Raw genomic sequence first — 24000 nt, 5'->3', positions numbered from 1 at the left:
CACCCAGGACTGCAATTATGACAGGAAAAGCCTTGGAAAGGGAAGATCTGTTAAGAGAAACACTTTGCTTTTACAATGAAGTAACAGATCTCCAGCGAAACTGATCTGATCTGGGTCTTTATCTGAATCAGAGTTTCTTACTCATTCCCTCAATCAGTTTTCAAATTTTACACTTACAGCATGTTTAACCCTTGCTCACTTGAGGCATGAAGCTGCATTAAACTTCCCTGTCTGGTGTTAATGTTATTGTCTGGGGAAGTGACTCCTCAGTGAGATTTTCATTGTTAGTGAGGAATTTTCGCAGCCAGGCTTGGGAATTCAGAACTCTGCTGTGAGCAGAGCTGCCTCTATAATGAAACCTTTGTTCCCTCAAGCTGCAGTTAGTTGCTCTCTGGAGCCCTCTCCATACAGAAGTCATTTATTGGACCTTTCTCTCCTTCCCCCCATCTCAGACCTTTCCAAAAGCCCAGATTTTCAGGGGGCACCCTGCTTAGAAAGGGACTTTTTCTTTCTCCTCCTGTCTTCACTGGTGTCTGCCTGACTTTGCCATCACCCCATCAGACCGGGGCTATAAATTCATTATTTCTACCAAGCACTTGGCACCTTTTCCATGGGCTTTGCATTTCCTCCTCTGCCCAACCCAAAATGTGCCTGTAGCCAGAACAATTTCCTATACAACAAAACCCCTTTGCTGCCCAGTGACCAGTTTGCATTCCCATATAGTAAAAGGAGCTGGGGATGTGTTCAGTCAAAAGGGTTTTCCAAAGAGCCTTGCACTGCTCTGGAGTGCACCCAGGCTGGCAGGGGGTGCAGATTTAGGGTTGAGCTGTAGGATTTTTGCCAATGATTTCTGATCTAGCCCATGTGTTCCTTCTGATGGAAAAACAAACTCTTGTCTCTCACTTTTCCCCAGTCCCTTCCAAGAATTGGACCCCAAGGCCCTCCTGGACCAGCAGGACCCCCTGGACCATCTGGCAAGGACGGCATTGATGTGAGTGGGGCAGGGCAGGGCTGGCTGGGCCAGGGCTGGGCACAGAAGCTGCTCCTGCTCTCCAGATCCTCTGGGCATCCCTGGGGGAAGGACCTGGGAAATCCTGTCCTGTTCTGCAGGAGGCTGAGCAGCCCATGGGGTGCTGAGCAGCATCAATCCCCTGTCCCCAGGGAGGGCTCAGGAGTTTGTGATCCTGCTTGCAAAGTGGAATATTTCTCTTTTTGTGCAGAGGTATGATGTATGTGAGGTCAGGGTTCAGCAGTTCAAAGACAGATTTATGTGGTGCTTTTCCATCTCTACAGAGGTTACAAGTGACTCAAATATGCAGCACTGGACACTGCTTTTCTCTTTTTAGTTTTATTTCAATATTGTCATCATGGTTATCCCTCACTTTAGCAGAGGATGTGTCAGGATCTGGTTCTTGTGTTGCCAGACATGAGTTTGTAGTGGCCCAAAAGGCAAATAAAATGAAGAGCCCTTGTTTCAGCAGGCAGCTCCTTACACCTCCTGCAGAGGGAGAAGACTACATAACCCAGGACTTAATGGAGGAGAAATTCTTGTTCTGTTTTATTTAATTCATGTTTCCATAGAAATTAAAAATATTGCTTCTGTGCATCTGTTGGATAAGGATTGAATTGTGTCCTGTAGTTGGCAGTGGATAAAATGAGCATCAGATGGACCTTTAGCAAGACCACATCAAATGCAAAATCTGGGTTCCTGCTTCGATTTCCAGTTTGAGCAGCTCTTGTCTCTCTGAGGTGCCTATGGAATAGTGCAGGGGTTTTTAAAGCTCGTCTGAAGTGCATTTATTGGAATTGGGCCCTTACGCAACCTTGAAAAAATCTATTCATTCCATGCAGGTCATTTTCTTTTGAATAAGGAGGTAAAAAAATATAAATGTATGCACTCCCTGGTACATGGTGAACAAGGAGTGTTTGTGCCTGCAGTGGGGAGCTTTCCCTGCAGCTCCCTGAGCCAGGCTGGGCTGAAGAGAGAACCTCATTGATTTCCAACTACTCCTCTGAGTGTCCTTTTGGCTAAAGGAGTCTGTGTTCCTGGGGATCTCCCTCTGGTTTTGTGGTTCCGAGAGAGACGTTCAGAGCTGGCACCTCGGCAGCTTCCAACTGGTTTTGGTGGCACTGTTTTTGGTGGCGCCGTTTTTTGGTGGCGCCGTTTTTTGGTGGGGCTGTTTTTGGTGGTGCTGTTTTTTGGTGGTTTTTTTTGGCGGTGCTGGTTTTGGTGGTGGTGTTTTTGTGGTGTCACAAAAGGCTTCAGGGGACACTCCAGAAGAGGACAAAGGGAACTGGTTCCAGTTTTCATCAGGGCATTGCTGTGGCCAGCACACTTTGGGAAAGGCTGGCCATGATCTACTGTGGAAGCAAATAGAAGAGTTTGGGAAGGATGAAACCCTTCTGATTTCAAGTTTCAACTTCTGCAGAGAGGAAATGGGAAAGAAACCACATAGCTGTTCAGTTCCTGCTTTCTACAGGATATTTAACTCTGGAGCAGCACCAGCATGGTTCTGATTGCCCTTGGAAGCAGGAGCCCAGGGAGGTGTCAGTCATGTGGACCTTCACCTTTTATCCACAGCTAAGAGCTTTGGAAGGCTCCCTGTGGGACAGGCTCAAATAACAACATCTAATTAATGAGAAGAATTTAGCCCTAATTAATCAAAAGGCTGGGTGAAATGTTTCAGGTGCAAAGCCCTGCAGTCCCAGCTTCAGCCTGGAGTTTTGGCTGCCCAGAAATAATCTCTAATTTGAACTGGAAGCCCATCCCTCGTATGGATAGAGGATGTCAGGTCCCTGCTCAGGTGAGGTGGTCTGGCTGCCCAGGAAGGCTCCAGGATGGTTCCTGCTCCTCAGCAGGACATGGAGTCCTCTCAGGAGCTGCACAGGAGGAGATGCTGGGCTGTGCCTGGTGTTGAGCAGAGTCACACAGCCTCCCTGCTTATGGGCTGCCCTTTTGTGTCAGTACACTCCAAAAAATGATGGCAAATAAAATTCAGCACTGTTCTACATTTTCCTAGTGCTGCATGGGGAGGGTCATGTGGATCCTGAGTGACAGTGTCAATTATGCCACAGCAGAGTGAAACCATTATTTTTATTTTTCTTTTGGTGCTGCACAGACTTTTTTCTTAAATTGCAATTGAAAATTTTCTGCATTGTATTCCTGAACTGTATAAGCCCCTGCAGCCAGGTCAGTGTGACAGGTGACTTTGGGTGGAAGTGGTGTGGAAATGCTCTGGGTGTGTTTGAGCTGGGTGCTCAGCAGTCTCCCACCATCAGCTGTGAGCACGGAGAGGTGCAGAGCATGCAGCTGAATTATTCAGGAGATCTCCTTGGATGAACTCCACCAGCACAATTTCTCAAAGGTCCAGCTTTCATCCCTGCCTTTCAGGGGGAGCTGCAACATTAAGTCCCTCTGAAATATTTTATAATTAAAGCCTTTAACAAGCTTCTCGTTTCATACCCAGTAACAAGCAAAATCTCTCTCCCAAGACTAGAAACAGCATGTTTTGATGGAAAGAATTAGTGACAAGTTCCTGTGAATTATTTCTGGAGATGTAATTCCCTAAATAGCTAATAAGCAATTGTCACTTTTCAAAAATCAAGCTTTTTTTTTTTCTTCCCCTCTGTTTTCTGTCTCCTGCCTTGACTTGCTGAGAAAGAGAAAACTTCCCCATGGCACCAGGGGAGCATTTCCTTTTGCTGACAGCCCTTGCTCTAATTCCCAGTGACCTGGCATTGGGGGTGCATGCCTTGATTAGGCTTTGGATTCAGCTCTCTGAAGTTCTGGGGCTCCTGCAGGGTTCCACCACCACAGGATCAAGGTTTAAGATGGTCCTCAACATTTTTCATTCGTGCTGTGACCTCCCTGTGCAGATTCCCACCACAGAGGAAAGGAAAAATGCAAGGGGCTGGCAGTTCCAGGTGCTGGAGGAGGGAGCAAACCACCCCTGCAGCCCTTTCCAGCTGCCTTTTCATTTCCACAGAACTGCTCCTTTCATTTCCTGGGCAGGGAACCTTCCCCAGCCTGCTATGATAAAACTATTTATGGAAAAGCTGTGGGCAAAGGACACTGAAGGAGTTGCTTCAGCAAGTCAGAGCATAAAGATGCCTCTGTTCAGGGCCCCTCTGGTCAGTCAGGGGTGCAGGACATAAATCCTGGAGGGATTTGCCCCCAGCCCTCCCAGTAAATATAGAAACCTGCTGTAAATCCCACAGCTCTGCATTCACCTCCTGCCCCATGGTGGGAGTGATGGTGTTTTATTTCCAGCCTTGCTCTGTTAATAACCACCCTTCTTCCACAGAGATTTTCTCCTCCCAGGGCTGCCCCTTCCCCTCTGCTCAGCACAACAGCTCTCAGAATATTCAGTGCATTTACCCTACAGCCAGGAGGGCAGGTACCCTCTGGACAGGGACACAAAGTCATTTTCTGTGGGATGAGTTGGAAACCAAGCTCCAGTCAAGCTCCTGCTCTTCACAAATATTTGCCTCTTTTGGGGCCTAAAAATAAAATTTTTTTCTGGAGTCCACACATACACACACACACACACACACACATATGAATGTCAGTACAGGACATGAAAGAACACAAGCACACACCACTGCTCTCAAGGTGAAGAAAAGGGAAGTTTATTTTCTGACTCCAACATTTATAGTTTTCCAAAAGTGACAGTGGATTGGAGAGTGACAGTGCCACCTCTCCAATGACACTGGACAAACCAATAGTCCATCAAATTTCTCCTGCTCCATAAAAGAATGCAAAACAATGAGTTATTTACAGAAAGTGTGTGCGAAAGTTCGTTACACAAATGTCAACATCAGAAGGCTTAGAAAATCTTAAAAAATCAGCTGAATTTCATTACAACTGGTTGAGCTGAAAGAAGTGAATAAAGACTCACAAAATGTTGTCTCACAAACACCTTTAATGCTGTTCTTAAAAGCTTCTTTTTATTACAATAGAGAAAAATTAGAGTGCTTTTGAAATAGTGTATGAAAATTGTGTTTAATGCAGATTGTGCAATTGGATTAGGTGGAAATCAGTTGGGGGCTGTGCTTGTTTGCTTTCCCTGTCCAAGTTTAGTCATATGAAGGAAATCATTGTAGACAGCTGGTTCATTCTTCACTTTGTGGTGTAATCCCCATCTCCTGGCAGTGCCACAGCTCCATACTGTGCCCTGGAAAGCTGAGTTGATCCCTGTATCACCAGGAAGGTGTTTGGAAGCTGTGACACCCATCCAGCTTCCTCTCTGCCCCACTTGCAGCCATTCCCAAGGGGAAATAAACTCTGACCATGTCTGGAAGGAGTTGAAAGTTAGGGAGCAGTGGTTCTCTCTGGGATGCTGGGGATGTGGATTTCCCCAAATCTGCCACTGCAGGTGTTGGACAAGGCTCATCCTGCTTAGGGGGCAGCAGGTTTAGAGCATCAGCTCATGAGACTGAGCCAGGTAAATGTTGGAGAAGGCATGATGAGAGGTTTGAGTGCAATTGGGAACGCCCTTGTTGGAAAAAGTCAATAAAGGTTCAGCATTAACACTTTTTTTCTCTTTCCTCTAGGGAGAGCCAGGCCCTCCTGGTTTGCCAGGCCCACCAGTAAGTATTTCCTGCTTGGTATTGATTGTCCCTCCTTTCAAAAGGACACAGAATTCCCAGGAGTGGGGATGCTCAGGGGATAAACACATTCTCCTGCTTGATTGCTATCAGTGAAACAGAATGAAAGTTAAATTAATGAATGAGATAAGTGAGATAAAGCCTGTGCATCACCTGAATGGGGACAGGTGTCATGGCACCAAGCCACATGACATTTTTGGTCATTTTTGGCACTGCTCTGAGTCTGCTGCAGCCCCTCAGCCTGCCAGGGGTGCCCAAACCTGTACCAGACAGAGCCCTTTGCTTTGGCCACTTTCTGCATCCCTTCCCTACTAAGAGCACCTTGTGAGCACGTGGGAATGAGCCAAAGCACTGAAATGTAGGATTTGGGTATGGATTCACATCAAGATTCACCTCTCTTCATGGGATTCTCCCATGTTGCATGGTGTAGGATTAACACATCAACAATTGAGCTTCCATCCTTGCATCCTTGCCATGTTTCACCTGTTATTTTGTTATAGTAATTGACTGTTTATCTCATGTAGGGGCCAAAAGGGGCACCAGGGAAGCCTGGAGCTGCAGGTGAAGCTGGATTGCCTGGCCTTCCTGGAGTGGATGTGAGTATTTGTCATCTTCTCTCAGGTTTTTTAAACATTTCACCCAGGCAGGAGAATTTTCCTGATGTGTCTCATCAACTTCTCTGTGCCTACTGGAGAAGGAATGGGAGTCCTGGACCCACATCTGTGTCTTGCATGTCAGGAGAAATTGAAGGAGAAGCAACTCTGGGCTGAATTAAGGAATATGAGAACAATTTTGAGATGTGTTACTGACAAGATGGCACTCTGTTGATATTTTGGGCTTTTTTTTGCAGGGTTTAACAGGAACTGATGGCCCACCTGGCCCAAATGGGCCTCCAGGAGACCGTGTGAGTACCTCATAAATCCTAAATTCTTTAAATGCTCATTGCCACTGAGTGTGGGGATGATTTTCACTTTCTGCAGTAGATTGGTGATATTCAAGTGCTGATTCTGATGTAAACTCTTTGGATCCTTGAAATGCAGCCCCAGGTGGGTTTTCATTAGGCAGGGCATGAAATCCACCTTTCTTTCACACAGCTTTGAACCTGCTTGGGTTGCCTCAGTGGTGGCTGTACCGAGGATATTTCAAGTATCCAAAAAGTTTCTTGAAGCAGTCAACAGTCTCAGTTGTGAAGTTTATCAAAATGAAGTTATTTTTGCCTTGATTTGCAGTCTGAGTTGGCAGATCTGTGTTGTTTATAATTAATGTTACTGAGTATTAGTTGTTTGAACTTTTGCCTTTTATTATTTCTGGAACTGTCCATATGGTTGCATTATTAGTTGCCATAGTGTTCCCCAGCCAGCCTAGCAAGAAATCAGGGTTTTTTCTGCTTTCTGCATATTCTAGCTCTGCTGAGGGGCACCGCAGGGACAGCAGCCAGAGATGATACAGATGTCCTTCAGATCATCCACAGTCATCTCCCCTCTCAGGCCTCCCTGTGACATTAAGGAATAATCATTAATGAGCCTCTCAGCACAGATTGTGATCCAGCACGGCTGTTCTCCTGTCTCCCAGATGGCAATATAGGGCTTGTGCCCACAGCTGGCTTGCTGGCCTCTTGGACTCATGGCTGCAGTGGTGGGCTGGATTTCTGTCCCCTGTTCAGTATATCCCAATAATCCACTTGTTGGCACAAGGATTTACTGAAATCTAAGAAATCTGTGCGTTATTTAAGGGAATGAACAGTACAGCCATGTACTGTACAGATTCTGTCACCTGTTCAGTATATCCCAATAATCCACTTCTTGGCCCAAGGACTAACTGAAATCTAAAAAAAATCTGTGAGTTATTTTAGGAGATGAGCAGCACAATCATGTATTTGTGATATGCTCCTATTCCTTTCCCCCGTGACAGGCAAAGTCTGTGTGGCCACTGGCAAAGCTGAGTGGCAGGACCCAAATATATATATCAAATATATACATCAAATATCCTGGTCACAGCTCCAGGCCTGTGTCCGTCACCACCACCACAAACCCCACTCCTTTTCTGCCCCTTGTGCCCATCCTTCCCCCCAGAGGTCCTGGCCACTCTCAGACATTCTGTGGCAAGAACCCAGCAGCATCTGGGAACAGATCCCCGATTTTTAAAGGTGGGAAGCTCAGGAGCACCCATGGGAGGCTGTGAGCTGTTCTGAGCCCTGCTTGGGGCTGGGTGGCAGTGCCCACGTTGGCACACAGCTCCTGCCTTGCAGGGTGATTGAGCAGGTGATTTTTGGGCACAGGAATTCCTCTCTGGCTGCCCCAGACAGGCAGAGCTCAGGTTTGCTGGGCTCTCCCATCTCGTGTAACTCAGTCTGGCAGCACGGGGCAGAGCTGGGACCCCTCCTCAGTTATGGGAGCTTTTCAAGGTCACTGGTCCATCTGGGAAATTGCTCTAATTGGTCTGATAAAAACCTGGGGAAAGGGAGGGCCTCTGAAAGCTTTGGCACTCCAAATGGAGCATTGTTAGCCCAACTTGCTTTTTTTCCTCCCTGTCTTGTAGAACATATCTCAGTCTTGCAGGACTCACTGAAATAAGCTGTTTACTCATTGCTGTGGGTTTGAATTCATGCTTAACACTCTGATTTCTTTCAAATAAGCTTAATTTTTTTCAACTGGAGTGTCTGAGAGCAAAGCTGTTTAGCATAGGGAAGTGGGCTCATGGAAGCCAGTTTCCAGTAATGATTTATTGCCAAACATTTCCAGAAAGATTTTTATCTTAAATATCTCCTGCTGCTGTCAGCACCCATTAGCTTTTCTCCTGCTTCTGCTTAAAGACTGATTAGATCAAGTCTACTTGTTTTTTCAATTTTAAAACGCCTTTATTTTTAGCTGAGTCCTGACCTCCACGTTACATACTGGTGTCCTTCATTGGAAAGTTCTCAAAAGCCATTTTGAAGTTTGTTGCTTTCCAATGAAAGCAATAAAGAAAACATAATTATTCACTTCTATTTATGAATGTCATAATAATCAAGTGTTTTCTACACTCCATAACTGTCTATTCACAGAGTAAATTGCTACAAAATGAAAAATTATGATGATAGTGTTTTCTAATCAAAACAGAAAGAACATTGTTACCAAGAGAACGAGTCGAGTCACACAATGTTATTAAAATTGAGATGTAAATTAGAGTCTCTCCTTTGCCTTAAGGCAGTAGCATCAGCTCATTTAGGGATTTCACAGTCTCTTACCTTACCAGGAACATTCACTGCTGCATTCTGCACCTTATACCCTCCAAGGCATCAGAATTAGGGAGTCAAGGGCCACAGTTTGGCATTTTGGGTGCTCTGCCATCCTTCTGGCCTGTTGGACAAAGCAGAAAGAGGGGATGCAGCTGCTTTCAGAATGAGGGTGCAAGTCAGGGGATGCCAGGAATTCAATGTTTTCCTTGCAGGAGGAGATCCCAGCTGGTCCCTTACAGCCATCAGCAGTTGGGAGGATTTTTATCCTGCAGATAAAAGAGCCTGGGGCAGAGCAGAGTGACCTGCAGCAGGAAAATGAATGAGCTGCCATTCACAGCACAGCTGATTTTATTGGATTACTGTCCTCTGCTCACAAGACCACTCTTAACAAGGCCTTGGGTCCTCTGTGTCTTTCTCCTTAAGCTTAACAAGGGAAAGCATTTCTAACCTCCTTTGGCTTGATTTATTAAAAACTATGTGTATTGATCTAGAACCGATATCCAACTGTGACAGACAAAAACTCCCTAACAGTTTCAAGTTAGAAAGTGGATGTTTATTGTGGGATAGCTCCCAAATACACACTGCAATTTACAGGTGATTACAGTCCTTTTATCTACACAGGTACTGAATACCCAAAATACAAATGCATATTCATGACTTTGGTACATCCCATTGTCCACTTTGTATGGTAATTAGTTCAAAAGCCATTAAGCATCTGTAGTTTGTTTCTTGAAATGGGTCGGTGGTCCCTTTCATGGGGAGGGGTCCCAAAATGAGGAAGTAAATGAAGTCTTCCTCGTTCTGACCTTTTCCATGCAAATATGACACATCTCTCTGTGTTCTTATCTTCAGTCAAGCAGGAGCTTCTCAGCTTCAAGAGTGACTTAATTCCAGTCTAAGCCATGAGCTCACCAAGCTCCAGCCAAGCCAAAGAATGGGAATGCAAACTGGGAAAAGGAGATGGGGGAATTGCCAAGGAAGCAAGGGAAGAAGCAGAAGCTGCCAAATCTTTGGCTTTGCTTGAAAGGAAAATAGATGGATTAATAAAATTTGCTAGAACAAATCCAAATTCTGTTAATAGTTTTAGGAAACTTAGTAATTGGATCTACAATATGAATGCATTATGAATGAGAATATTTCAAGTAGATAGAATTCAAGTTATGAACGTTTAGATATTCATGGAGGATATTTTAGATATTCATCTGAGGCCAGCTGGGACTTCCAGAGTAATTATCCATATATTTTTGTCCTTATATGTGTGAATTCAGCTGAGCCTCTCCAGTTCTGTCCAGCAAGACACTGCTGGAGTTTCCAAGCAAATATTGGAGTCAAGGAGAGCAGCCCTTGGTGACTCCCCATGTGGAGGTTCCTCTTTTATCCCTGCTGATTTTTATCCTGTTTTATTCCCACAGGGTGCACTGGGACCTGCTGGGCCACCTGGACCAGCTGTGAGTACCTCCCAGAGCAGCTCATGTGCTGAAAATGTGGAATATTGTGCCAAGAAAGGATGGGAAGCTTTGCATCCCAAACAAAAGGATCAAAGCCTGAATGAGTGAATATATTGTTTGAAATGTTTAAATGTGTGTGTGTGACCTGTTCAGGTAGCACAGACCTGGTTTTATTCTCTGACGTTCTCTAAAAGCAAACCAGTTTGGGATACAGACATTTCAAATGCTATCACAATTATTAGACATTATCTAATGTCTAATCAAAATTAAAAGGAAGAGAAAAAGGAGAAATAGATAAACTGAAGTATTTTCTTCCTCTCCATGTCCCACCTTTGTGCCACCACACATCTCTCTTCTCACAGATGTCTCACAGGTAACAGAGATGCAAAGGGAATGCAAATTATTAGAGACAGCAAAAGGATTCATCAAAACTCTGCTCTGATTGCAAATTATAATCATTATAATGGGGCAAGGGAGTGATAAGGAAACTTAAAAAAAAAAATTAGCAGCATTTTTCCTGTGTGCCCATTTTCTGAGTGATCTTTTATTGTTTCAAATGTTGTTTTCAGGGCAAAGGACTACCAGGACCTCCAGTAAGTAATAAGATTTTTTTTTTAAATTATAAATCAATATTAATAATTAAATTAAAGAACTAAAAATTATAAATTAAAATTAAGATTATAAATTATACATCTTAATTTTATTGGATTTGTTTGGATACCCTGAGTGTTCCAAACCCACCCCAGGCCTCAGGTCCTTCTGCTGTGCCAGGAGTCCTGCAGATCATTGACCCTGTGGGGTTTTTATCCCGTCCCCACCCTGGGGAAGCTGGATTGGTGTAAACTCAAAGCTCAGCAGCCTTGTAAGCAGTGGGAGTGACCAACCCTGGGGCAGCTTTGGTTTGGTGGGGCCCTGGGAGCTGCCCTGTGCCTGAGGGATGCAGACTGGCAGTGAATTCCAGGGGAATTTTTTGAATAAAAAGCAAGATGTGCCTTGGGAAGCTGCTGGTGTGGTGCAGGTGGAGCTCCTTGGGGGGAATGGAAAATGGGGACAGCCCAAGGGATGCCTTCAGTTTGAGCTTTCATGTTTTCCTGATTCTGTACTGCATTAGTATGGAACTCTGAACTTCATATAAAGTGTTAGCAAGTTCCCCTCACAGTGTAGTCAGACAAAACAATCCTTTTCCAGCCTCAGAACGAAGGACACCACTGCAGCTCCAGCCCCAAAAAGTGCAAACAACAGGGAATTGAAGGGAGCAAACTGGGAGGGTGGGACTGCACAACCTGGAGCTGGAATTGGACACTTAAGCCCAATATGGAAATGGACCAAAACTGATAAAAGTCTGAGAACTTGTGACACATTGTCTTGGGTGTAGCCCTGGCTGGCTCTTGCACTGCCCAAGGTGCATCCTTAAAAAGCCTTTTAATAAATCCCAATTTTGTTCCTTTTACTCTGTCCAGCCCCTGTTCCAGGCAGCCTCTGAAGGCATCCCAGCTGCTGGGTACCCCAGGTTTGGGGTGCCAGGGTCAGCACAGATATTGAAGCTCCTCTCTCTGTTCCACAGGGGCCTCCAGGACCCAGTGGGCTCCCAGGGGGACACGGATTTCGGGGCCCTTCTGTGAGTTTCTCCCACCATTTAATCCTCATTTACTGAATGTGCCACCACCACAGAAGAATGAGTGTTTAATTTTTGTTTCTTACCTCTCTCAGAAGTGATATTTGCTAGCCACCCCCCACATCCCCTTGCATTTACATTGAAAGGGAATTCTTACTGTTTTCCTCTCCTTTTAGGGACCTTTTGGTCTGCCAGGATTCCCAGGGCCTCCTGGACCACCTGGGCCTCCTGTAAGTTGAGACTTGCAAATAAACGTGAGAAAATTCTTGGGGAGGGGGGATTCTGGAATTTTCTTCTTGCTGCACTTTTTATTTGTTGCCACTGCCATGAGCACTCAGCAAATGCCATGTCCTGAGGAGAGGACTTTTCTCTGGGTGTTTTGAGGATGATCTCCTGTTTGTTATTTGTGCTCTGTGTGAGGAGGCACCCAATGAACCCCACCTTTATGGCACACAGGGCATGGGGAGGGCTTGCTGTTCTCTCCAGCAAGGCTTTTGTGCTTAATTGGATCAGGATCTGTGCTTGCAGGGCCAGCAAGGGGGGACTCTCAGTCAGGTCCCTGTGTGACCGTGTTCACAGGGGTCTGAGGATGAGGGAAGAGATGAGGATCTGACTCCATGTTTCAGAAGGCTTGATTTATTATTTTATGATATATATTACATTAAAACTATACTAAAAGAATAGAATAAAGGATTTCATCAGAAGGCTAGCTAAGAAGAGAATAGGAAAGAATGATAACAAAGGCTTGTGTCTTGGCTCTCTGTCTGAGCCTCCTGACTGTGATTGGCCATTAATTACAAACATCCAACATGGGCCAATCACAGATGCACCTGTTGCATTCCACAGCAGCAGATAATCATTGTTTACATTTTGTTCCTGAGGCCTCTCAGCTTCTCAGGAGGAAAAATCCAAAGGAAAGGATTTTTCATAAAAAGATGTCTGCGACAGGCCCTGCTTTGTGTTTGCTGTGGCCTCTCTGCAGTGTTGAACAGGGGGACTGGGGGCTCTTTCCCAAGGCCAGGATGAAGCCAGGCACAGCTGCCCTTCTCTAATTGCTGCCTTCATCACCTCAGGCCCAAGAGTCTTCCCCAGGGATGGTTTCAGCCCTGCTGTGTCTGCTTTTGGGGCTGGTGCAGCTCAGAACACTCCAGGTTCAGGGCAGCACTTAGGTCTGTGTGTGCATTGTCCTGATCCAGCTGAGTTAGGTCAGTAAAAATTGCCCTAGAACTTGTGTTTCCTCCTGGTGTTTGCCTTGTGTTTAAAAGCCACCATTCCCTGAATTGCAGTCTGTAAACATTGTCCTAGAACTTGTGTTTCCTCCTGATGTTTCCCTTATATCTAAAAGCCACCATTCCCTGAATTGCAGGGTCTTCCAGGTGCCCTTCCTGATGGCGGCGGGGACCTTCAGGTAGGTTTTTCTTTATGTAGCATGGAAATATGCTTTGGTTTAATCCCTGATGTGACTTTTGGTAGGCACAGCTGGGGGAGTGTCAGACCATTTCACATGCGCTGTTTAGACTTGCAGGAGTGGGTTTAAACCACCTTATCAGAGTGGGGTGTGTGTTTCCTGGACTGAAATGTTTATTCAGGGAGCAGATGTGCACTGGAACAGATTTCCCATTGAAACTGGGGCTGCCCATCCCTGGCAGTGTCCCAGCCCAGGCTGGACAGGGCTTGGAGCAGCCTGGGACAGTTGAAAGTGTCCCTGCCATGGCAGAGGTGGAATGGGATGGGCTTTGAGGTCCCTTCCAACCCAAACCAGTCTTTGATTTTCTCCTCGATTTTTGTTTCCCAAAATGCACATTTTGCATGCATTCTCCATGTGCTAAACAAGTCCAGCATTTGGTAACAGACAACAGCTTTCCCTGCTTCCAGTCCTGCTCTGCAAAAGAAAGGCAGAGTGTGCAGCCCTGTTTGTTCCCAGGGATGGTGGCCCTGGTTCCATGGACACGTTTAGGCTTTGTTTAGGTTTCCTCCCTCAGCAGAAAGCCCTGATCCCTTTCTCTTGGGGGAACCAAAGGAGTGTTGGGTCCAGGAATGATGGAAGTGACATTTGCAGATTCCACAGCTGTTGTTGTGACAGCTTCTCTGGTTTCCTAATTGGCATGTCCCAAAAAAAGCTCCGAGTCAGTTTAGACTGCCTGATGGCACATCACATGGCAGTTAATAGGAAATGGTGCTATTTCTGCATCTTTAATCTAAGTTACCCTGTGGAATATACTAGAAAATTAAATTTTCGCTACAGAGGTGCTGCCTGGAGTTGTATTAAAAGAAAAAAAAAACAAACCAAAACCAAACCAACAAAACAAATTGAGAGCTATTTGTAAAATTTCAAGATTTTGGCCTTTTCCTCATTAAATTTCTAGTCAAGCTGGAGTTCCCACCAGGGGCTCTCCCACCCCTGGACATCTGCAGATATCAATTTATAGGTATTGATTTTTATTGGTGCCCTTCAATTAACTCTGAGGCCTGTCCTTCTTTCTTTTAAAGAGTTGGCTACAGGAAATCAATAGGGGTCAGTTAATGCAGAGGATTAATTATGGTCCTCATGATTTAAAGAAACTGATCCAATTTCATTGGGTTCTTCAGCATTTTGGGCTGTGGACACTGCCAGCCTTCAGAAAGGCTCCCAGTCCATGTTCAAAGTGGAGTAGGCCATTCATAAATCATTATTTGGTGGGGTACCAGGACCTCTGTTCCATAGGGAAATGTTGGTCAATCCATGATGCTGTGATCCCATTAGATTTAGTGAATTTAGAGCCAAAATCCACAATGACTTTTTCACCTCCTGGATGAAGCCAGCCTCCCTGGGTGTGCTGTGTGCCCGTCAAACCAAAGTGTTTCTGTTCCCTGCAGTGCCCAGCTCTGTGCCCACCAGGTCCCCCAGGCCCCCCAGGAATGCCAGGCTTCAAGGTAAGGAAACATCACCTGCAATTCCAGATCGGTCTCCCAAAATAAACACCACAGTTAAATTATATATTAATTTATAATTTAAATTTAATTATATTTAATTAAATTTATAATAGTAATAAATATTCATAATATTTAATATTATAAATATGTATAATAATAAATAAATAATATAAAATGTAAAATAAATTTTATAATAATATATAATTTTTATATATATATAGGTATATAGATATATAGATATATATATAGATATAGATATAGATATAGATATACAGTCTCTACATATAGGCTTCACAGCTCCCAAATCAGCCATGCATTTGCATTTATTCCTACAAATGAAATTTAACCCTTGGCATGGATTAAAAACCCCTACAAGGCCAGTGGGGCAGAGCTGATGGACAGGAACAAACAGGGGCAGAAATTCAAGGGTGACTCAAGAACCAGGTGCTGAGAGCTGGAAAAACCTCACCAGCTCCTAAACTACAAAATGTAACTTACATATTTAATATAATACAATTTAATTGCTGTTTTTATAGTCAGTGTAGCAGCGGGCAGATTTATGTTTAAATATTTTAAAGTGAATTATGCAGTTGGCCTCTGGTATGTAAATTTTCAGCCCTCAGGAGTTAAACATCTTCTCCTCTGTCCCCTCTATGTCTTTGCAGTTATGGACTCCAGCAGTGAGACAAAGTAAAAAGTGATTCAAGTTCTTTTAGCAGGATTTAGGAGTTGGCAGTGAGTGGGAGAACTCCTGGGAAATGCTCTCAGTTCCTCCTGAGTGACCTTTCCCACCTTCCCTGCCTGCTTGGGCTCTGCACTGAGTCATGAATATCATTACAAATACAAAATGTTTGGGGATAACTGCTCAAAATTCATGGCTCGTGACATGGAAAACCCAGTGCAACTCTCCAATTATGATGCAAATGGTGCCCAGGACCTTTGTTGTGGTGAGGAATAACATCTGCCACGGCTGGAAAGAGCCTGGGTCTCTCCACAGCCACAGAACAGAGCCAGGACTCAAAGTGAGTCAGAGCTGATGAGAGAGCTCTCAGTGGGACACGGATTTCTTTGAAAACTTGATGATGCAGACGTTAAAGATGATGTAAAAAGGGAGGTTAAAATGCAGAATGGGGTTCTCAGGAGTGACTCATCCCCACTTCTGGGGTGATGGGAGCTGAGTTCTGGTCCCTGGGTTTGAGAGTTGCATCCAGACCATGAGCTTGGTGCAAGTCACTCTGGAAAACCAAACCTGGGCATTTTCAGGAGCTGCATCAATTCTGGTACCTGACAGCCTCCCCCAGGGGGGATCTCCATTCACAGCACACCTACAGACTGCTTTCCCTGAAAGTCATTTGGGATGTGGGGTTTAGGTTTCACATCTGTCTCACCAAACCTAATTTTAAAACAAGGCTCTACTGGGATGTGAATAATCATAACTCTTATTTCTAGGGACACACTGGTCACAAAGGGGAGCCTGGTGAAGTAGGAAAACAAGGAGAAAAGGTAAACTTACACTTAAAAGTAACAGGGGAGGATTTTTCTCTTTGAAAACAACTAGAAAAAGAAATAAGGGATTTTTTCAAGAAGGCAGGGAGGAATGAGGCTGTTCCTGAACAAGGAGCAGTTACTTTGGCTGAAGTGCATTGGGTTCCACTGCCCTCCCTCTAGGACCATGCACTGACTCCCCAGGAAAATTCATCTTTCCAAGGATCATCATGTTAAAATCAGTTTGAGTTAACAGCTATTCTTTGCCATGCACAGATGTCAGCTCAGGAAAACCCCTGCTTTAATCACTTGGATAAATTCCTGCTTTAATCACTTGGATGAATTCCTGACTGATCTGAATGCTCTTGCACATAGAAATTGTCTGTAACAGTAGAAACACATTCTGAAGAGAAATCTGGGAGGGAGAGAGGGAGCTCAGGGAGGAATAAGATGGGGCTGTCCCTGGCTGTGTTTGCTGCTGTCCCTCCTCCTGTCTGATTGATTTTTCTGTCCCAGGGTAACCCTGGCCCTCCCGGCCCTCCAGGGATTCCCGGCGGTGTTGGCCTGCAGGTAACTCCTCCTTCTCCTTCTCCTTCTCCTTCTCCTTCTCCTTCTCCTTCTCCTTCTCCTTCTCCTTCTCCTTCTCCTTCTCCTTCTCCTTCTCCTTCTCCTTCTCCTTCTCCTTCTCCTTCTCCTTCTCCTTCTCCTTCTCCTTCTCCTTCTCCTTCTCCTTCTCCTTCTCCTTCTCCTCCTTCTCCTCCCATGGCCTTGTCATGTGGAGTCACCTTGGTTACCAAAAGTAATTAAGTTTGAACTGATTTGTTTCCTTAATTAGGGCCCAAGAGGACTGAGAGGCCTCCCTGGCCCAATGGGTCCAGCTGGCGACAGAGTAAGAAAAAAACTTGTGATTTTGACTTTTCCTCTCCACGCCCAGTTTGTCTTTTGAGAGGTGCCAGTGGCACTTGTCCTTACTGAATCCCACTGGGAAACTCGTAAAGTATAAAGTGTGGGCTGTTCCCTGCAGCCCCTGCATCAGAATAACCTCCAAAGTCAGGAATTCACACACCCAAGGGACTGGCAGGGTCAGCCCCAGCCAGACTGAATCATTCCAACCAGAGGGCAACACTGACAGTGCTATAGAATCTTGGGAAAAAAAAAAAAAAAAACCCCAAAAAAAATCACCCCCAAAAAAAGAGAAACATTTCATGAACATTTCACTTTCTGTCGGTCTCTTTATAAGAAAAAGCCAAAGTATCACTGATGGACAAAGGTTTTCAGGACACAAAAAGGCTCCTCAGTGAGAACAGGGTCAATCTCCAGCTCATTGAGGCTTTGGATTCCTGTCACAGTCCCTTGACCAGCAGCCCAGAGGCTGAATGGGTTTGAATTGGATGAAGTCATGCATTTATTTAGGATCAAGAGGGTTATCAAGATAGCAAGCCCATGAATGCTGTCAATGTATCAGAGGCACAAAGGTGGGGAGATCCAGAGTGAAACCCTTTGTTCAGAGTGGGATTTGTCTGTCCTGCAAAGCAGCAGGAGATACAGGGCTGTCTTTCCAGGGCTTTTGTGTTTTCTCAGGTTGTGGTGCAAGGTGGGGATTCTGTTACTTCACCCTCTGCCAAACCCAGGCTCACAATGATGTCTGTCTGTCTGTCTGTCTGTCTGTCTGTCCTCTGCAGGGTGACATTGGATTCAGGGGCCCACCTGGCATCCCAGGACCTCCAGGCAGAGCTGTATGTATCCCATTGGATATGCATCCCAGGCTCTCTGTGGCACAGCCTGGTTTATTCCTCCTTCCTGAGCTCTGCTGCCAGTGAGCAGAGCTGTGCTGCCCACCTCCAGCAGATTATTCCCTTTTCCCTTTCCCTCCACTCAGAGCAGTGTTATTTTACCTCACCCAGACCTCACAATGTCTCTCCCTTTGCCATGCCCCACATCAGAGTAAATTCACCACATTTCCATTGCTCTGTGCTTTACTGCCCTTCCTTGAGCACCAGCAGCTGTGGGCAAGCCCTGGAGAAGGGAATACCCATTAATTTTGGAGGAAGAATCAGCCTTTTTGTGAGCTTACATCCCTTGAGCCTGCTCTGTTCCCAGGTGCTCTCAAGGATTTTTGCTCCAAGCAGGAATAACTGTGTGTTGAGGATGCAATCCCCATCCTTCTGCAGCACCACCCTCTGGGGACCCCTCCCTAACCTTGCAATTATAGAATAAATTCCTCCAAACTAAAACAAAATGAGGTGCTTTCTCACAAACCTTTTTTCATTACACTCAGCAGGATCCAGGCAGTAAATATTAAAGCTTTTCTCCCACTCTGTTTCTGCTTAAAGAAGTTGCTTCATTAAATGAAGGGGAAGATGATCTCTGCCCTGAGGGGTTGTTGGCAAGGTCCCTGCTGCAGAAGGGGTGTCAGGAACTGGGGAGTCACTGAGAAAGTGCCCCCAGCTCTCAGGGCACTGTGTGTGCTCACACCTCTGCTGACACCAGCAAACAGCACAAAAACCCAAAGCAAACAGCACAAAAACCTCCTCATTTCACCCCAAAGCAGCAATCTCTGCCTCTGTGTGATGAAGATGCTTAATGGCTTTTCCTCCTCTGTCACAGGGAGACCAAGGGAGCAAAGGACCTCAGGGGTTCCGGGGGCCCAAAGGTGACACTGTAAGTGCAAACACCCTTTGCTCCAGTCCAAAGAATGTTCCACAGGTTTATTGTGGCTTGTGCTCCCTTCATTTGCTTGAAAGGGACGGAAGCACCATCTCAGAAATGAGGTGTTTGACTCTAAGGTGCCCAAGTGCTGCTACAGCCTGGAGCACAGGGAGCAGATCTGACATTTCCATCCCTTGAAATGGTCAAGCATCTTCCCAGGTGTTGTATCCAGCACTGGGCTGGTTTCTTGCTGTGTCCCAAACCTCCAAATTTATCTGGACAGAGAGGACCCAGCTGAAATGGAATGAAATGTCCCTACAGAATTTGAGTGTTGTCTTTGTTGACTGTTTTTCAGGTTCATTAATTCAGGATTTATTGTTGTTTTCTAGGGTAAACCTGGACCAAAAGGAAACCCAGGGGCTCGTGGGCTCATAGGAGAACCTGTAAGTGAGTTAAGCAGGATGCAGGTCTTGCTGTTGGTCTTGCTTGCAGATGAGAAGATCAAACAGAAGAGGCAAAAATCTGCTCCTTGCCACCCTTGCTGTCAAACTCTGCTCTGTGCTCTCTGTGCAAGCCCAGCTGGGCTAAGCCACAGCTGTACTGCTGCTAATGAAAATCTCCCAGCACAACTGGAGCTGGACTCGTTGCCAAAATCTTCTTTGATGTGAGTTTTGCAAACCACAGAGCCTCCTCTGACCCAAACCTGTGCTGTCCATGATTGCAGGGGATGCCTGGCAAGGACGGGCGGGATGGAGCTCCTGGACTCGATGGTGAGAAGGTTTGTAAAGTCCTGCTTCACACTGCAGAGAGGGTTCCTCAGACTGCAATTCCCCTCAGGAAGCTTGGCTGGAAAGCTTTTCCTTCTAAAAACTTTTCTGGTATTGTCTCTAGTGAAGGAGAGTGAAATTCTCCTGTTAGTTAATGCAGAGGGAACTCCCTAAAGAAGGAAGGAGCACAAATGATTTTAGCTCAGCTGTGCCCCTGGGTTCAGTGGTTCCTGCTGGCTGGCTCCAGGCCCTCAGAGATGCCTTTTCAGAGCTGATTTCAATATCCTGGGGACAAGGTGCTGTCAGGGGCTGGTTGCCTGGTCCCTGAGCAGAGCTCCTGCAGGAACATTGAATGTGCTGCCAGGGAGGGCTGGGAGCTGCAGGGAAACTCTGGGAGCTCCTGTCCTGTGGGTGCTCACTCCTCTGGGCACAGAGCTCTGGGTTCTGTGCACACAGGGAGGGAGAAAAGCACAAATGCCTGTGTGGGAATGTGTCCCCAGCCTGGGCTGGAGGATCCCCCCTAACCTGTCCCTATCCACAGGGTGACGCAGCTCCCGTGGGTGCTCCTGGAGAGAAGGGGCCAAATGGACTTCCCGTGAGTATGGAGCAGGACCTGCCACCCCTGGGGGCTCACTGTGCCTGCAGAGATCCGTCCTGGGGACAGGGCAGCGTCCTTCTGGGGCTGTTTCACAAGGAGCTCTAGTTGAGCCAAGAGGAAATGTGTCACAGACATGTTTTATGAAAAAATCCTTTCCATAGGATTTTTCCTCCTGAGAAGCTGAGAGGCCTCAGGAACAAAATGTAAACATTGGTTATCTGCTGCTGTGGAATGCAACAGGTGCATCTGTGATTGGCCCATGTTGGATGTTTGTAATTAATGGCCAATCACAGTCAGCTGGCTCAGACTCTCTGTCCGACACGAGCCTTTGTTATCATTCCTTCTTTTTCTATTCTTAGCCAGCCTTCTGATGAAATCCTTTCTTCTATTCTTTTAGTATAGTTTTAATGTAATATATATCATAAAATAATAAATCAAGCCTTCTGAAATATGGAGTTTTCTTCCCTCATCCTCAGACCCCTGTGAACACGGTCACAGAAATGCACTTTTCCCACCATGCAGACAGGGAAGGAATGTGCCAGACAGGGCTGGAGAACACCTGGAGCAGCAACTCACAGTAATTCCCTGCCTGTTGGCTTTTCTGACTCTTAAAAGTCTAAACTTGAGAGAGATTTTCTCTTTCACATCTCACTGATGTGCATCCCTTATGGAGGCAAGATCTGGGGTATAATACCCTGAGCTCTGTCCCTGCCTTACTCCAGTGCTTATTGGCAAAATGTTTCATCTCCCCAGACTTCCAACTATTTAAAAAAGATCAAGTATTCCTTTCTTCCTGCATTTGCAGAATATTTTGAACTCCCCTGGAGAGAGGTTTCTGCAGTGCAAAATGTTGCTGCTGCTGGTCCATTTGCACATCCCTGCTCTTTTCTCTCATGCCAAGGATTTGTGCTCATGGAGCTGCAAGGGCAGCAAGAGAGACATTGAAATCATAATTTTCACAGTGAAAGCTGCAGAAGTTCTAAACCTTCCATTGCTTCAAGCAAAGGTCGCTCCTTGTGTGTCCAATCAGACCAGAATAACAAATTTAATAACTTCACTTCTTCTGACATTGCTTTAATGTGATTTTTTTTCAGGGTCTGCCTGGAAGAGCAGGTATTAAAGGCTCAAAGGGTGAACCAGTAAGTGAATCTCTCTAATGATGGGATCTGGTGGGGAAAGTGGTCACAGCAAGACTTGGTAGCTTTGGGGGACTGGGAGGATTTACCCCAAAGTGATGGATTCTGTATTTCTGCTGGGGCTGAGGAGCTGGAATTAGGTAAAATAACTGGGCTGGCTTTACCTGGTTCAGTAAAGACACAGCAGATCCACAGGAGAGTCATCAGTGGTTTAGAAAACCTCATCCTTTTGTCACAGTCCCAGGAGGAGGTTTGATCTTTGGGAATCAAAAGGCTGAGCACCAGCAGGAGCAGAATGATCTCATCTTGCCTTCTGCAGATTTTCCCCTCACCTCAGGAGAAAAACCTCCATGGAGCTTTAGATTGACACCAACCTGTGAGATTAAAGAATGCCTCAGGCACACCAAGACACTCCAGCACAAAGCTGCTCTGAGAGGTGTCTTTGTCCCTCTCCTTTATGAATTTTTCCCTCTGCATCATTATTGCTGCTAATGCTCAGGGAGGAGAGCAGGCTGCAGGAAGGTGGGGCAGGAATCTACTCTGGTGTGCAGGAGGGAATGGGATGGGATATCCTGGCATCCCCTGGCCCTTGGTGCCAGGACAGAGTATGCAGCTCACCTGTCCTCTGGTGCTGTGAGTTTTGCCTCAAATCTGTGAAAGTTTAAAGCTGTTTTTATTTCCTGATCCAGGTTTTAACTCCCCCCTGTTGTTGCTGCTTCAGGCAGGGCAGAAATGACTCCCTGAAGTGCTGCTGCCCTCACTGAGTGTTTGCTTTGTGCTCTGCAGGGCAGCCCTGGCGAGATGGGAGAGGCAGGTCCCTCAGGAGAGCCAGGCATCCCTGTAAGTGCCCACATTTCCATTTACCATGGGCTCTGTTGGTGAATTTTAAACCCAGCTGGGGAGCTGGAGCTCACATGCTGCTTCCTTGCATAAATAAAGCTCCCAGTGATGCAGCACCTGCAGTCCCAGGGGGTTGAGCACTCCAGGCATTGCACAGTGGTGTGAGCTGGCTGGGCAGGGTGCTGGGCAGAGCCCACCAGCAGTGGGCTGGCAGAGGGGCCAGGGGGGCAGGAGGTGGGGGCTGAGCAGCCTGGCATGCAGGAATGTGTCCCACAGGGCTGGGAAGGTGGGTTTGGGTTTGGTGGGTTTGTGCCTCCTGGATGTCACAGCTGCCTTTGGTGTCCCTGCCAGGGCGATGTTGGCATCCCTGGTGAGAGAGGTCTGCCAGGACCCAGAGGAGCAACTGTAAGTACAGAGCTGGCTGTGGACCAGAGAGGTGCCAAAATAGGGTTGGGAGGAGGGGTCACTCTCAGGCTACAGCAAAAAGCCATTTCTCTCTCTGTGGTGTCTCTGGGGAGCTTTGGCAGCTCAGGAATTCCTCCCCAGGCTGGGTCAGGTCCTGTTCTCACTGACAGCTCCGTGCAGATGCCAAGGGATCCCTCCCATTCTCCTTGGCAGAGCAAACTGCAGCTGCCAGGGGGTTTGTGGAGCTGCAGGAGGGGCTGGGCACTCAGCAAGCCCCTCACTGCACAGGAACAGGAAGGTTCTGCCCTGCTGAAGTGAGGATTAGGGAATCAGAGCTTCTCTGCTGCAATGGACTTGGCCACCAGCACATGAACCTGAAATCCTCCCCAGTCCTGCATCCCTTCCCTTGCAGCACTGCAGAGGGATTCCCTGCAAAACCTGAAGCCATGGATAGAACAAAACTGGGAATAACTGCACGGAGTCCCTGCTCAGTAGCAGAGATGATAACAAATAATATCAGGAGGCTAAAACCCTGAGTTCGATCCCACTACTGAAAATTCTTGGGTACTTTTTCCTCTTGTCACTCCCAACTATTCCTGCTGTTGGGGTTGGATCTGATCTTCTAGTGGTTTTGTTGGGTTTTTTTTCTTTTCTTCTCTTTTTTTTTTTTCCCATCTTAATCTCATTTTGAAATCCAGGAGCCTACAGCAAGTCTAATATGATTTCTGGTACGTGCCACTTGGAAGAAATTGAACTGCATGATTTATTGTTTGTGAGCAGTTTCTGCTTTAACTTCCAAGCAGAGGGAAATCGGCTTTAGAAATAAACTGTATTAATAATGTTTGCTTTTATGTCTGCAATTTTTCATCAGAGTGGCTGGCCTCACAAAAGGTACCACATTATTGCAGCCAAAAAGCAAAAGCAGTTGAGCTGATTGTGTTGGTGCAGAGTTTTGACAGGGGTGCAGTTGCAGCTGAACCCATGGTTATGTCTAACCTGGGCTGCTCACTTCTGATTTGTTTTATTAGAATCATAATTTATTTGTTAAGACTGGGCTGTTCCAAGAGAGGTGCAGGATTTTTCCAGTGTTAAGGCTGCTTGACTCAAAATAATTTGGGTTTTTTAGCTTTTTCTCAGAACCTGTCAGGTCCCTCCAGCTCCCATCAGCAGCTCAGCAGAGCCATTTTTGATGCAATTTAACTCGACTTCCCTAAAGCTTTGTATTTATAACTTTTAAAGTTCCTTACTGAATTACAAGCAGAAGGCAAAGTGGAAAGCAGTAACCACAAAAATACCTGAGCAGTTGTTCAGCTTTTTGAG

General features: G+C 46.0%; 1 protein-coding gene across 1 annotated transcript in view; it reads left to right on the top strand.

Moving 5' to 3' along the window:
• Positions 1-24000, top strand: part of COL9A3 (collagen type IX alpha 3 chain) — a 36163-nt gene that overhangs the window by 931 nt on the left and 11232 nt on the right. The window contains exons 2-22 of the mRNA XM_074553409.1: positions 914-991; positions 5554-5589; positions 6132-6203; positions 6458-6511; positions 10237-10272; positions 10842-10865; positions 11837-11890; positions 12064-12117; positions 13254-13295; positions 14744-14800; positions 16250-16303; positions 16802-16855; positions 17121-17174; positions 17968-18021; positions 18893-18946; positions 19324-19377; positions 19659-19712; positions 20243-20296; positions 21394-21438; positions 22222-22275; positions 22627-22680. Of these exons, the coding sequence (XP_074409510.1) occupies positions 914-991; positions 5554-5589; positions 6132-6203; positions 6458-6511; positions 10237-10272; positions 10842-10865; positions 11837-11890; positions 12064-12117; positions 13254-13295; positions 14744-14800; positions 16250-16303; positions 16802-16855; positions 17121-17174; positions 17968-18021; positions 18893-18946; positions 19324-19377; positions 19659-19712; positions 20243-20296; positions 21394-21438; positions 22222-22275; positions 22627-22680 (1092 nt within the window). The remainder of the gene's footprint in view (positions 1-913; positions 992-5553; positions 5590-6131; positions 6204-6457; positions 6512-10236; positions 10273-10841; positions 10866-11836; positions 11891-12063; positions 12118-13253; positions 13296-14743; positions 14801-16249; positions 16304-16801; positions 16856-17120; positions 17175-17967; positions 18022-18892; positions 18947-19323; positions 19378-19658; positions 19713-20242; positions 20297-21393; positions 21439-22221; positions 22276-22626; positions 22681-24000) is intronic.

The sequence above is a fragment of the Zonotrichia albicollis genome, chromosome 17 (assembly GCF_047830755.1).
Source record: "Zonotrichia albicollis isolate bZonAlb1 chromosome 17, bZonAlb1.hap1, whole genome shotgun sequence".
Taxonomy (NCBI): Eukaryota; Metazoa; Chordata; class Aves; order Passeriformes; family Passerellidae; genus Zonotrichia; species Zonotrichia albicollis.
This window is presented reverse-complemented; position numbering and strand designations above follow the sequence as displayed.